Source organism: Maylandia zebra, linkage group LG2 (genome assembly GCF_041146795.1).
Source record: "Maylandia zebra isolate NMK-2024a linkage group LG2, Mzebra_GT3a, whole genome shotgun sequence".
NCBI classification, from domain to species: domain Eukaryota; kingdom Metazoa; phylum Chordata; class Actinopteri; order Cichliformes; family Cichlidae; genus Maylandia; species Maylandia zebra.
Window position 1 is genome coordinate 31,749,860 of NC_135168.1, and position 15,597 is coordinate 31,765,456.

The window sequence follows — 15,597 nt, forward strand, 5'->3', positions numbered from 1 at the left end:
TTGCTTTCAGCTGTTTGTGGGACTCTTTTCTCTGTATTCAACATGCACAGCTTTGTGGTGTTACCTAAAGTCACAGGATCTATTTGTGCATTGTCAAAGATAGAGTGTAGTATGCATGAGTATTACTAATAAAATGAGAGAGCTCAACAGCGAAATTAAGTAAAAATATTCAGCATCATGAAACCAAATATCTGTATATCAACCTTATTTTAACAGAAACAGGTTTTATTTGTTTTATTTGCAGTAAGAACTACTCTACTCTCACTGCTAAAGTGAATCAGCAGTGCCTCTGATTGGCAGAGGTCACTGTTACCACGGAAATGTTTAAACCCCTGGACAACTGGGAGGACGGTGATTGCAGTAAGAAATGCAGCACTTACCACACTGACAGCTAGACTTTACTTTACTGAACAAACTAAAACATATATCAAGACTATGATAATGAAAAAAAAAACATTTGTGGTCGGACATCATTTGTTGTGGAATCTGGGAATTCCAATAGATTACAAGCTGGGTAGATCCTTCATCGTCAAAAGTGATTATATTAATTACATAGTCTTGTACCCTTGCCATTTTTTCCATTTTCTTTTCATTTTTGACCCAAATCAAATCTTTTCATGGCCACAATTCACAGGTTGGCTCGGCTCAAGGCTTTAACCTCCTAGGATCTGGTATCCACATATGAGGACATCACATTTTGGGTTGTCTAGACCAGCGGTCCCCAACCTTTTTAGTGCCACGGATCGGTTTAATATCGGACAATATTTTAACGGACCGGTCTTTAAGGTGTCGCGGATAAATACAACAAAATAAAATGCTACGACCGAGACAAAAACTGTGGTATTTTGTAAATATAATAATAAATGTGAATTCACTGTGTAATTGTGTAACTTTATTAGCAGCGTCCTCCTGAAATGTGCCAACAACATTCAGAGTAACATCCTCCTCTCTGCCCCTTAATGCTCTCTGGTCACTATGGTAACGCATAAATATTTATTTCAAAATAAGACGCACAACTACAACACGGGAAAAGACCCAGGGAAACCGAGTTAATGATAAAAACCCTGAAATCACATAAATTTCACACTCGCGCCTCAACTCTCACAGCCCGGTACCAAACGGCTAACCGCTGGTCAATACTACATTTTGCTCTACAAGGGCCTGATATCCACTTATGAAAACATTACACTGCCACTGTTCTATCAAAATTTAAAACGAATGTCCTCATAGTTGGATATCAGACCCTTGTAGAGCAAAATCAGGTAAAAAGATAATTCTTTGTTTTTGCATTCATCAGGTCCCAATCAGCCCAAATAGGAAAGAGAAATTAAAAATGCATGCCATGAAAGAGTTCAGGTCTTAGGAGGTTAAAGTCGTTATATCGGGATTTTTTGAAATGTCAGTGGAGAAAATGAATGGAAAACTCACTTCCCAAGCGGGGCCCTTAAAAAGTGGGAGGTCACTGTTGAGCTCTAAAAGGTGAAAGATGATTAAATGCTCCATAGAGCAAGAGAAACCTGTCACATCAACTCCAGGCAGAAATATAACATTGAACTCATTCTTATGAGACTATATTAACTTGATGGTTACTCATTGTAGAACAGCGGAGTGATAGCATCAACCAAAACAGCTGTTATAGTACATGTGGATGACAGTTCTTGGTTTTTACATCATACCCTAAGAAAAAATATCTGCTTTGGCACACTCACTTGTTGGTTTTTATTTTGAGGTCTCTGCCTTTCTGAAGCTCGTGTCCATCTTTGTACCAGCGGAAGGAAGGGCTGGGATTCCCCGACGCCTCACACTTCAAGTACAGCTTCTTCCCTTCCATCAGAGATTGGCTGCTAATCATCCGCAACTTAGGAGCAGAGGCTGGCCAGAGAGAGACAAGAGACCAACAGACAGAGGGGCAGAGAAAGGATTGCATTATTGAAATGAATGGCAGGCATTCAATTAATCTATAAATGTAATTATCTGAGTCTGCCTTTTTCCCATAGTGTGTATGTTTCTTTGAGTGTGCGTTCATGTGTGTAACCAATGGAAATCTATAAGTGAAGGTTTAGATGTTGACCTGAGGGAACAGGTCAAAGTTCACATGGCTGAAATTCTCAAAGGAAAAACAAGGACAGACATTATACACAGGTGCATTAGCTCCAAAGCTTAACCTTAACCCAAATCTAATTCTTCAAGCCTAGAACAACCCAAAATGTCTTTGCCTTCCACAAATGTCCTTACTCCAGATGTCTAGAAGTCAAATTAGTCCTTGCACAGACAGATGTGTAAGGATATAGAGAGAGGAAAGGCTCTATGGTAAGGTGGTCTGAATCCTGAAAAGCAAAGACAAACTGAAACCTTGTATCGAGGGAAAAAGTCTTGCCACAGAAACTCTCTGCAGTAGATTTTCACTATAGAGCAAAGTGTGTGTGTGTGTGTGTGTGTGTGTGTGTGTGTGTGTGTGTGTGTGTACGTGTACTTCATCAGTCCCAGGAGTCTTTCACTCTCTCTCTTTTCTCCTTAAAAATTACAACAGACTGCATCACTGACACCAGCGCAGGCAACACAAGCACACAGAAGCTAAAGCAAAGAGACAGCTCAGCACCATCTACTACCATTTATATACACACACAAGCAGTGAAACCCCCCGATTTTACCCCACATGTGCAGACACACTCACACACAGACACAGTGCAGTGATAGGACATGCTTGATCAAATGGAAGACAACTGTTGTATAGGCTCCTCACAGCACTGCTGTATCTTCCATTACTCCTCACATAGGTGCAGTAGATACACTCTAGAGCTTTAGGCATCTATATGAGACTCTGTAAGTCAATATATGATTGTGTACATCCTGTCAGTTGTGCAAACATGATAACTACAATTAGCTGCTGTCATGGTTCTAAGGTTTTATGCTTTTGAATTCATAGTGAACATATTTTGAGTTTGGGGTTCTGATTAAGCTTTACTGTTATTCTGCTGTGTGAAGTTTTCATTTTTGGGTGTGTTGATCATGGCTGTTGAGCAAATTCAATACCTCTTTTGACTTTACGTTTTTCCTGTTAAGTATATTTTCAGTTTTACAATCCTTTGTTTGGGTTGAATAATGAGTTTTATTGATTATAGTTTCCTGTCTCATGTTCATCTCTTTGTGCTAATGTTTTGGTTTCCCTTTGTTTTCCAGTCTGGCATCTTGTTAGTGTGTTAGTGTTCATGCCTGTATTAATTTTCATGGTTATTCCTTGTTTTATTTTGAAGGTTGGTTTTCCTTCTTGCTTTGTGTTAGACTTACTTCCTGCTTTGGGTTTGTGTTAATTACTTATCCTGTGCACCTGTGTTCAGTTCCACTCCTTTATCTACTTCCTAATCAGCTGCCAGTGTATATATAGTCCAACCTTTTAGCCTTTTGTGTATATGTGTATATAGTCTAATCTTCTCCGTGTCCTTTGGTATTATCCCTTCAGTCTTAAGCGTCTTGCTTTTTTTCTTCATATATATATTAGTGCTGTCAGGGTTAATCTGGTTAAAGTAACTTTAACGCCATAACCGCATTAACGTGGTAAATCTCCATTAGCGAGTTAGCACAGATCACCCCGTGCGAGGGGATGCACGGTGCTAACGCGTTAACACGTTGACAGCATGCAGCCCTCACACGGGGCGATTAACGCTGACAGCACAAATTTTTACATTTGTGTTGTTTTGTTCAGCGAGGGGCTGCACGGCACTAACGCGCCAACGAGCTAACCGTGCTAATACGTTGACGCCGTGCAGCCCCACACACGGGGTGATCCGCTAATTTGTTAACGGAGTTTTGCTGCATTAATGCGGTTATGGCGTTAACGTTATTTTAATGAGATTAATGCTGACAGCATTATAGATATACAGTAGATGAAGAATATACACACCAACCAGTCACAGAATACACATTTTCCCTTGTGATCGGAGGTTGCCAGGGGGTTGCTGACCAGTCTCTAGGCCTGTATGACTGCGGCCTGAAGTGGCTGAAAAACGGTAAAACAGGATATAAACTTTCTGTGTCCTCAAGTCTCCGCTCAGGTTCCTGTGACGTAAAGCTAATCAGCGCACAATGAGTGCAGACATCCACATGCCTGTCTATTTTTTGTGACCGTGTGGACTAGCCCGTAGAGAATTTACATTACACTGCACCAACTACGCATGTGCCCAGACAGCAAACTTCAAAGAAGTATAACAGGAATAACTACTCAATCGTCGGGCATCCAGCTGTCCATGTCCGCAACCAAGTATAATCCAGGCTTCTACATGGAATTTGCCAAATGATCCACATGACAAATGAGCTAGCTGATCTACGTGTAAGAAAATCTCGTAAGCGCCCATAAATATTATATCAAAAGTGAATGAAGCCACCATGATATCACCCAGTGCTTTGTAAGGTCCTGTTTGGAAGCTGTGATCTACACATTTTTGCCTCTTGGTGTTTCAAAACTGGGCTTGGTTGATTGCAGCAATTAGCTAGTCAGAAGGCAGGCCTGCCCTATGGCACTCTGGCTTGGTCTTCTTTTTTACTTTAATGTGGGACCAAAATTTACAAAACGGAAATGTTGTCTCAACTGAAACCAAAAACTCATTTGGAAGTTTACCATTAAAAAGAATGTGGGTTTAAGTCAAATCCACATAGCTTTCACCTTTATGTCCAGGTTTTCTGTGTAGTCCATCCACACTCCAAATACTCCAAGATAGTCAAAACTGAGTTGTTTGGCAAAAATAAATACAGAAGACGGCTTGTGATATTTTTTTTTTGTAATTTCATCAAATCTCACGAAAACCAAAGCCCCACTCCAACTAGGAATTACTGTGTATCCAACTTGTGATATGTTTCATTTCTTTAAGCTTTCTTTGTGTCCTAAAGTTAAAAAAAGTTTGTCACACTGTTTATGCTGTAGTTTATTTTATATATTTTATATTTAGCCAGAAATGCCCTCTATACCACCAAATTTATAAAAATTCATCGACTTTTCTTGCTTGAGTAACTTTTACTAAAACCTTAGACACCATCTGTTTAAAAGATGGTGTTGCCCTTTTAAAATATGACTTTCAGTTTTTAGCCAAATGGTTTGGTGCTGAATGCCACAGAGGAAATAGGAAATTACACAGGTGGAAGTCAGTCTAGAAAAAAAAACATACAACCTCTGAATGGATCTGATAAGTAGATCCTCCACGAAGCACCGTCCAAACAGCTTGCAGTTATATAAGTGGGATTCAAGTATGTGTTTGTGACTCAAAAGAGAACAAGCAGGATGCCTACTTACATTTAGTAAGATTTAGTGTTGTCACAGTCTCCGCACACACTGTGGATGTGTAATTCCACGTCATGCCAAAGTAAACCATCCCAGCATCATCACATGCTGTCTCTGTCTCGCTCCATGGCTCCTGGTTTGTAATGAGTAATGCTGAAGAATAGCAGTGTGGACATCTTCAAAATACAAACTTTTGAATACTTCACTTACTATTTTGATATGTTCTCCACGTGCAACTGTCTCAGTAATACGTGGATCCATTGATCATCATCTTTGACTTGCAGGTAATGTCATAGCCAACACTGCATTTACGATGTTAGAGATGCTTGACTTAACGTGTTCACAATAACATCAGGTCAAAGTGTATAATTATCATTCACTGCAGTCGACTGCATTCTTTAGAACATTTTAGCATCTTTCAGCTCACTGTTTTGGTTTAAGCCCCCCAACTGTTCTTGTTCAGTCTCATCATTCTTATCTACAGGCAGCTGTTTTCAAGGAAGAAACAAACAACTGGAAAGGCAGTCAACAAGCTAGCTTTGAATACAGTTGTGCAGGTAACACCTCCAGCTTGGTTATTTGTAAGTGATTACTTGGTTTACTGACGGCTGTACAGTCTACAGTTTGTTGTTATTATCAGCATTGAGTGAACAGTGTCACCTGCATCAGGCTTTTCAGAGTAGATAAATGTATAATAAGAAATTATTATCCTCACTCTGTTTAGTCATTCTAAGTCAAAATCGGGTTATGATTAAAAAGCTTGATGAGTTTCAAGGCCTGAGTTTTGGACTCACAGGGCTTACGTGCACATTCACAGATGGAACAGTATAAATATGACAGAACCCAGGCTGCACATGGAAACCCGACTTGTTCTGCAGTGTGTTCCTGTTTCTTCTCATCACAATAAAAGGTTTTATCTGATAAGGACTGCATGATTACTGCACATAAAACTGCTGGTAGATGTGGTGTTAAACAAAATCTTGCATTAGTTACATAGAGTTACTGGAAGAAAAACTAACTATATTTGTGTAATTATTCATTAAATATAGGAAAAATATATAATCTTTATTTACTATTATTATTTTGATCACACTATGTGTTTCCACATATGGTTGGCAAGCAATAGGTTGCAAGTTCAATTCTAGCCAGAGACATAAATCCCCTTTGGTGTTACATAAAACTGCCAAACCAAGATCCCTGGTGACAAAGGATCACCAAAAGTAGCTGCTTCTACTTTTTTTAAAATTTTATTTTAGTAGTACTGTAAAAGTGACACTAAACCTTTTTTTAAAGTGTGGTACACATGTACCTTACCAGTCAATAATGTAAAATTTGACTTTAATTCAAGCTTTCCTTTATAAATGTATACACTCACACATATACACAGACAAGTCTTGATTTACTGCACCACAAAGACACTCAGCAAGTCGTGTTGTGCTTCTTCACATTCAGCTATAGAATAGCTTCAGGCTGTATTTTTCATGTATCCAGAAGCAAGAATGAAAAGAAATGGTCACGTTTTTCCATCTGTGAATACAGTGGTGTGAAAAAGTGTTTGCCCCCTTCCTGACTTCCCATTTTTTATGTTCGTCACACTTGAGTGTTTCAGATCATCATACAAATATTAGATACAATAATAAACAAAGATGATGCAAGTAAACACACAATGCAGTTTCTAAATGAAGGCGTTTATTATTAATGGGGAAAAAACAAAAACCTACATGGCCCTGAACCTGATAAGTGGTTGGGCCATCCTTGGCAACGCTGTGGAGGAGTTTTGGCCCACTCATCTTCGCAGAACTGCGATTCAGCCACATTAGAGGGTTTTTGAGCATGAAGCACCTTCTTAAGTTCATACCAGAGCATCTCAGTCAGTTTCAGGACAGGACTTTGACTAGGTCACTCCAAAGTCTTCATTTTGTTTCTCTTAAGCCATTAGGAGTTGGACTTGCTGGTGTGTTTTGGATCATTGTCCTGCTGCAGAACCCAAGTGCGCTTCAGCTTGGGGTCACAAGCAGATGGCCGGACAGTCTCCTTCAGGATGTTTTAGTAGACGGCAGAATTCATGGTTCCATTTACCACAGCAAGTCTTCCATGTCCTGAGGCAGCAAAGCAGCCCAAGACCACACTACCACCAAAATATTTTACTGTTGGTATGATGTTCCAGCGTTACTTTTACACCAGATGTAACGGGACACACACACGTTCCAAAAAGTTCGGCTTTTGTCTCATCAGTCCACAGAGTATTTTCCCCAAAGTCTTAGGGGTCATCAAGATGTTTTCTGGCAAAACTGAGACAAGCCTTTATGTTCCTTTTGCTCAGCAGTGGTTTTCATCTTGGAACTCAGCCATGCAGGCTGTTTTTGCCCAGTCTCTTTCTTATGGTGGAGTCATGAACAGTGACCTTAACTCAGGCAAGTGAGGCTTGCAGTCTTTGGATGTTGCTCTAGGTCTTTTGTGACCTCTTGGGTGACTTGTTGTTCCACTCTTGGGGTCATTGTGATTGGCTGGCCACTCCTGAAAACATTTACCACTTTTCCATGTTTTTGCCATTTGTGGATAATGGCTCTGACTGTCCTTGGATCGCGGCATGATGTCTGGCACTTTCATTTGGAAACTGCATTTTGTGTCCACTTGGGTTTTCTTTGTCAAATTTGTCAAGCATTTGAGTGTGACAGACTTACAAAAATAGGACATCGAGAATGGGGCAAACACTTTTCCACACAATTCTATGTAGATAATCAATCTAACATTTTTTTCTAATAGTAACTGTTGAACAAGCAACTTCTTAAGGGAAGGTACTGCAACATCGTCTTTATCTTACTTTTCTTAGAGCTTTTTAAACTTCTGTTTCTGTCTGTCTTAAATATACTGTATCATTTAAAGTGTCACACATGATTACCTCAATTTTAAATAGGCCTGTTTTAGGTTATTGGTATGAGCTAAAGTAAAACCTTCCCTGTAACTTATGTTACTAGGATGCTTTATTATGTCTGCAAAAATGCATAAAAAGGCTCTGGTCATGACAAATTGTTTTCTATAAGGCACTGAGCAGCCTGGTTGCTGTTTTTGTCCTGCTTTTTGCTCTGGATATTTTGCAGGAGACGATGCGGAAATCAAGGGAGCTGTAATCTAATGACAATGTACCACATGTGGAAAAGAGATGAGATTTCATTGTGGGAGGGGCGACATTAGGCCAATTCCACCAGTACGAATCTGACATTTAGTTTCACAATGACAAAATACCTCTGAGAATAATAATCTTTGTTTGTATTGCACTTTTCAAAAGCAAGTTACAAAGTGCTTCACAGTCAGTAAATACATTAGAAATAATCAAGAGTAAATTAACTAGAAATGCCACAAAACAACAGAAAGAAAACACAGTGGGAGGACACAAATAATGCAGCACGATGTCTAAAAAAAGTCTTGCAAATATACTGATTTTCCTTTCACTGTTAAGAGCTCATACTAAAGTCTGGAGGAGTCAAGGTGTTGCACTACAGCACTACAGATTTACTCCACACGCGCCGCAGTTTTTTACATGTATCATTTCACTGTGGCAAGGCAGCTCTGGAAAAAAACAGACAGAAAAGATGACTGTGACTTCTCACAAACCACAGAGTTCATTTGAAATATGTGTGGGAGAAACGGGAGTGAGGTGTTAAAATGAAATTTAGGTCTCTGCAGATTTGAATATTTTTCTAAAGCTTGGCAATACGCACATGCGAGTAGGAGGTTAAGACACACAGGAGGAGAAGGAGAGGACAGCCAGTTTGTCCATACATCCGGTGTTAAATAACAGTCAATCCTTCTGTCAGTCTGTTAATCAATCCCTCCAAACTACCTCAAAGTGCTCGGTTCAATCACATTTACCGGAGCACCGCTCAGCTTCCATGCACCGTGTTGTCAGCAGTGTAACATCCTACAAAGTATCGTGTAGAGTACTTGGATTAGCCTTGTAGTCAAACATCCAGTTACTTTTTCAAATAAGAAATCCTGTATCTTTGATGTATGTCCATGTTTCTGTCCCCCGCCGGCTCTTTGACACACTGCTGTGTACTAATGGAATATATCAAGTCCTACAGTTGTGTCAGTCAGGTCAGCTAGCTTGAAGGAAGGGAGGTCAACCTTCACATTCTGGAAGTATAGCCATTATTTTTGTGTGGAGGTGACAATAAGTGTCTGTCAGCTGCTAAGGAGCTCAGCATACATAGCTCAGCAGCCGCACCTTTTAGCTCTGCTAAAGCTATCACTCTGAGGGTTGCTGGTTATGTAGCAGAGGAGGCGCTAATGTCAACTGGCTATGCAATGAGCTAAAGTAAGTACATTCAGAGATCAGTGGGCTACATTTCCTCTGGACAGTATAACAAACATCCATCTTCTTCTGTTTATCCAATTCAGGTCACAGCAGAGGGCTGGAGAGCATTTAAGCTGGCGTAGGGCAAGAGGTGTGATATAACCTGGACAGGCCGTCAGTCTAACACACAGAGAAGGACAACCATTCACATGCATGGGCCATTTAGAAACACCAGTCAACCTAACCCCACTAACTGCAAGTCTCTGGGCAGGAGCCAGAGGAGAACCCACACAGATATGGGGAGATAAACCCAGCAACATGGTGGAGTCAAACCCAGGCCCTTCCTATTATGAGAGAATAGCACTAACCACCATACCACCACATTATCAGAATCAGAATCAGAATACTTTATTGATCCCTGGGGGAAATATTTTTTTTTTGTTACAGTGCTCCATTATAAACCAACATTAACAAGACAGACAATACACTAACTAAGAATAGTACAATATATACTAGGGGTGCAACGATACACAAAATTCACGGTTCGGTTCGGTTCGATACTTTGGTGTCACGGTTCGATATTTTTTCGATACAAAAAAAATGTTCATGCCTTTTTAATTTGTCATTTATTAAAATTATAAATATATATTTTAACTCAAAAATACAGTTTTTAAATTTAACCCTAACCCTTGTGCGTGTTTTTTATTTTGACAGCGAATGCGCACCTGCGGACCACTTATGTGCAGCCCTGGTTATTTAGCTCGTCATATTGCAGCCACAGAAATTATTTTGTCCATGAAACCATAAAGCTGCACCTTCTTTTTGCCTTATAGTCTGATTTGTCATAACTTCTCCGTTTTGTGGTAAGCTTTTCTTTGGCTGTCACTTCTTCACCCTGACCTGTCTTATTTGGCTCAGCAGAACTAAAATATATATCTGTCTGTGAAGGTTCTCAGTCATCCAGGTCATCGTAGTCAAATATATATCCTGCTGCTTTTACACACTCACTCACATAAGCTCACCGATTCTCTGCGCGATCAACCTCTCACATGTTTAAGCTTGCTGCGGGAGATTTCACTTGTCATGTTTGCATAGTAAACTAAGGATTAATAAGACGATGTCAGAGGAATTGGTGCACAAATTATCATCACTCACAGATCAGTGCTGTCGCTCTCTATACACAGTTCTCACGATTGCAAAGTGAAAGCAAAAAAACAAGCGCAAATTCAAACGCGATTTCAATATGTCACATATTGACAGTGGCTCACCGATGCCAATGACATAATTACCCAGCTACATTTCTGAAAGAATGCAAAAGCATTGACATATATTTTTCCTACAATAGCCCGACGGGCAGGGAAGAGATAGATTTTGGTAGCCCGACTGAAAAAATCGCTAGCCCCAGGACGTCAGGCTAGCGATATTGCGAGCCCTGTATCTGATTGAGGAATCACTCATCTTTGGAAAAGAGAGTTTATTACAGAGAAATGTCTCTTTCCAAAATAAAAGCTATACTATCCGCTTCTTCTGGGCTATATTCTCAGCAGCATAAGGAGAATCATGTGCTAACAGCTGTCTAAATGACTCGGCTAAAGTTAGTAGCATGCTTGTTGTTTTTGTCTTTGCACTAGGATGATGTCGGCGTAAATGTGCACTCATATTCGTTGTGTTCCCACCAGTGCTTTCAGGTTAATCTCGTTGAAATGACCTTAACACCACAACACGGCAAATCTCCGTTAACGAGCTACCGCCGATCGCCCCGTGCATGGGGCTAGACGGCCAACACGTTAAATGGTAATATATAGCGCTTTTCCACTTTTCCACTCTTCTGAGCACTCAAAGCGCTTTACACAACTTGTGCATTCACCCATTCACACCCATTCGCACAAGCACAACTGACATTCACACACATTCATACTCCAATGAATGCATCGGAGAGCAATTTCGGGTTAGTATCTTGCCCAAGGATATTTGGCATGCAGACTAGGGGAAGCCGGGAATCAAACCACCAACCTTCCAATCAGTAGATGACCTGCTCTACCACCTGAGCTACAGCCACCCATAACGTGCTAACTGCGCTAACACACTAGTTCCCACCCATGTAATTGAGCATTGCATGGCACATCCAACATACTGTTTTACTTTAGTCCATGACTCGCTTACCTTCAGGGTCATACGTCACATGAAAACCAAAATAATTCCAAACGCCAGATCTGAATGAGGGTGGGGGAGGTGCCCTGCGCTCTTCCTTCTGACTATGCTGTCTGTTTTGAGCGCTCAGTGGATCTGCGCTCGACAGTGCAGCCTAGGCGGAGTAGTCGAACGCAGATTCACTGAGCGCTCAACACAGACAGCATCGTCAGAAGGAAAGTTGATAAAATAAATTACAAATGTTGTATTGTTCGATACATATGCGTACCGAACCGAAAGCACTGTATCGAACGGTTCAATATCGATACGAATATCGTTGCACCCCTAATATATATATATATATATATATATATATATATATATATATATATATACATATATAAATATACATAAGTCACTCATTAATAAATAGCTGGAAAAGAAACATGTGTAGTTGTAGCAGTAACCAGTGTGTTAAGTGGATGCGTTGTACAGGGAGATGGCCACAGGCAGGAAAGATTTCCTGTGTCGTTCAGTGGTGCTTTTCGGTAATCTCAGTCTCTCACTGAACGAGCTCCTGTGACTGACCAGCATGTCATGGAGTGGGTGGGAGGTGTTATCCAACATTGTCTTTATTTTGGACAACATCCGCCTCTCCGACACCACCTTAGGTATGATACACGGAAATTCCAAAAGTGTGTAAATGTTTCTCGGTAGGTGATGATTTTGAAAGAGATAACAAGTTTCTTTTAAACCAGTATTACTCAACACTTGTGGTCTACAAGATGGCCACTGCAAAAGAAAAAAAAGCTTCTACTTGTTGGGAGCTGATGAGAAAAACATTACCAGTCTCACAATATAGCCTAGCAGAGCCTGATACTGGATAAAAAAGGAAACAGCTAATCTTACTTACAGCTTGGTATAATAAAGCTGTAAAATTTAATACAGCAATTTCCCTAACCCTGACCCTAATGTCAGGGTCTGCTTGGATCCGAGCAATCTTCATCAGCAGAGACTGTACACATGACTCTACATCGTCACAATCTTATAGCTGACTTAAGACTACAAGTGCATCAACTATGCATGTGATCTCAAAGCAGACTACAAAACAGCTGAGAACAACTGCTCATCTGTGGTGTCCACAGCTGTTTATGACTGACACCGTGTCCCGGGTTTACCTGGAGCAGGAAGATTAAGTGGCAAAATCTGCCGTCCCTCTAGGTCCTGCTTGAGGCTGGCTCCAAAAGGGAGTCAGTCTCCACATATATGTTAAAAGACACGTTAAAACTGCATATTAACACTCGGGTCTAGTTTTAACCTCTATAAATACTTACTCTCATCATAAAAACTGCATGGAGGGTGAATTTTTTATGTGTCATCCATCTGGTTACTGGTTACAACTGGTGCTTTTACGGCATTTTTAATGGACTGTCTGACTGACAATATTGCCTGCTGTGGTCCAGACTAAACAAGAAGTTTGCGGTTTAGTTTTGGTGAGTGAAATTCTAGTATTTTAGCAACTAATTAGCAGATATATGTGTCTGTACTTTGTACACACATGGTTTATGTTTGCAGCTACTAGCCAAACTTGCTAGCATTAGCTAATAACTTAGCATTCATCCCTTCATCTAAAAATGGTCACTTCACTTTATAGTTAGACCTGATAGATACCTGATAATATGAATTTACAACCTGTTCCCTTAACTTGCTATTTTTATTTAAGTAAAACCCTGCAGGTTAGTTTCAATTTATTGTGCATGGTGTGTAACTTAAATCTGTCAGGTCAATAAAACTTGTTAACTTAAGTTAATTTAAATAGCTTAAATAAATTCTGTGTTACAAGTTGACATAATATATTAGGGGTGCAATGATACACAAAATTCACGGTTTGGTTTGGTTCGATACTTTGGTGTCACGGTTCGATATTTTTTCGATACAAAAAAATGTTCATGCCTTTTTAATTTGTCATTTATTAAAATTATAAATATCTATTTTAACTCAAAAGTACAGTTTTTAAATTTAATGTTGCTGAAACAACAAAATAAAAAATAAAAAAATCTATCTGGTGGTGGTCAGAGGGCCCGGTGGCACCAGTGTCCGGCAGCCTTGCCTCTGTCAGTGCGCCCCAGGGCAGCTATGGCTACAATGTAGCTTACCATTGCCAGTGTGTGAATGTGTGTGTGTGAATGGGTGAATGACTGAATGTAGTGTAAAGCGCTTTGGGGTCCTTAGGGACTGAGTAAAGCGCTATACAAATGCAGGCCATTTACCATTTATCTGAACGAGAAATCACTCATCTTTGGAAAAGAGAGTTTATTATAGAGAAATGGCTCTTCCCAAAATAAAAGCTATACTATACGCTTCTTCTGGGCTATATTCTCAGCAGCATATTAAACATATCAGGTCCCCATAAGGAGAATCATGTACTAACGGCTGTCTAATTGACTCGGGTAACGTTTGTAGCATGCGTGTTTGTTGTTTTTGTCAGCTTCCACTTGTCTTTGCACTAGGATGATGTCGGCGTAAATGTGCAGTCATATTCGTGCTGTCATGTTGCAACGAGCTTAGCTTCTGTCTTGCTAGCTTGCGCTGTGCTCAGTGGATCTGCACTCGACAGTGCAGCCTAAGCAGAGTAGTCGGACGCAGATCCACTGAGCGCTCAACACAGACAGCATCGTCAGAAGAAAAGTTGATAAAATAAATAAAACATTTTGTATTGTTCGATACATATGCGTACCGAACCGAAAGCACTGTATCGAACGGTTCAATATCGATACGAGTATTGTTGCACCCCTATAATATATATATAATTACATATAATTAAGTTGTTCCAGCAGTTATCTTTTTTCAGTGAATGAGTGTTCAATAGGTGTTCAAAGTCAAAATAAAAAAACTACCGTAATTTTAGGTTACAGTTCTTATGGCAGTTCTTAAATATTGAAACGGCCAGTGGTGACTTGAAGGATAAAAACATGTTTTATTTTTTAATATTTAACCAGAGCAACAAACGTTCCTTCATCCTAATCAAGGCTTCTTCTTTTTTTCTTTTCTTTTTAGCAGGCTCAAGTTAAACATAGTTACACGTGGGACTCAAAGTCGTATCTTTTGTATGCCAATCACAAGAACGTGACACTTTCTTGCCTGGAAAAACTGCCAGCAAACATCACTCAGGCAGCAGTTTGTTTCCTTCCTCCTACGTTACAAATTAGTCATATAAAAACTAAATTTCTAGGAGAGAAGACTGAAGCAGAAGAGACATTTTTTTAAGCTTGTATTTCCTCCTGTACGATTGCTCACCCCAGCTCCAGGATAGCGAGTCTACTTAGAATCAGCTGCAACATTTCCTGCTATTAAATTCTATTGTACTTCAAAGAGTACCTGCACAAAGGAGTCACAGCTGCATTTAACTTTATTAGCAACATTTCAAGCAACTGCTGTTTTTCCTCAGCCAGATAACCCATGGGAAGGAAATGAGAGCTATTTATAGCCAATGACATCATAATTATCTAATCACATCAATGTATGTTACCTATATCTGCCGTATACATGCATGCAATTACATTTCAATGGCATCTACATTTGACCTTGAATCTAATTCAGGCAGTTATTTTAAAAACAATATTTTCTTTAAAAAATATCCAGCTGGATACAATAATCAGTCATTAGTTTCAAATCCAAACCCACACCACAATAAAGAAAATATCTGCTACTATTCAGAGAAGCAAAATGATCTGGTCTGGACACTGCTGACACATATTTCTACTTGCGTACTTTCTACCATGTAACTCCTGGCCTGTTTTTCAAGATGCATATAGCTGCTGCAGCTCCACCTAACATATATGGCCGGTCACCTGGCGAGTCTGTGTGGCTTTATGTGGAGCTAAGTGAGGAAATGAGT

General features: G+C 39.9%; 1 protein-coding gene across 2 annotated transcripts in view; it reads right to left on the minus strand.

Moving 5' to 3' along the window:
- Nucleotides 1–15,597, minus strand: part of nrg2b (neuregulin 2b) — a 69,048-nt gene that overhangs the window by 28,624 nt on the left and 24,827 nt on the right. For both annotated transcript variants that reach the window (XM_004563192.3, XM_004563191.3), the window contains exon 2: nucleotides 1,710–1,872. In XM_004563192.3, the coding sequence (XP_004563249.1) occupies nucleotides 1,710–1,872 (163 nt within the window). The remainder of the gene's footprint in view (nucleotides 1–1,709; nucleotides 1,873–15,597) is intronic.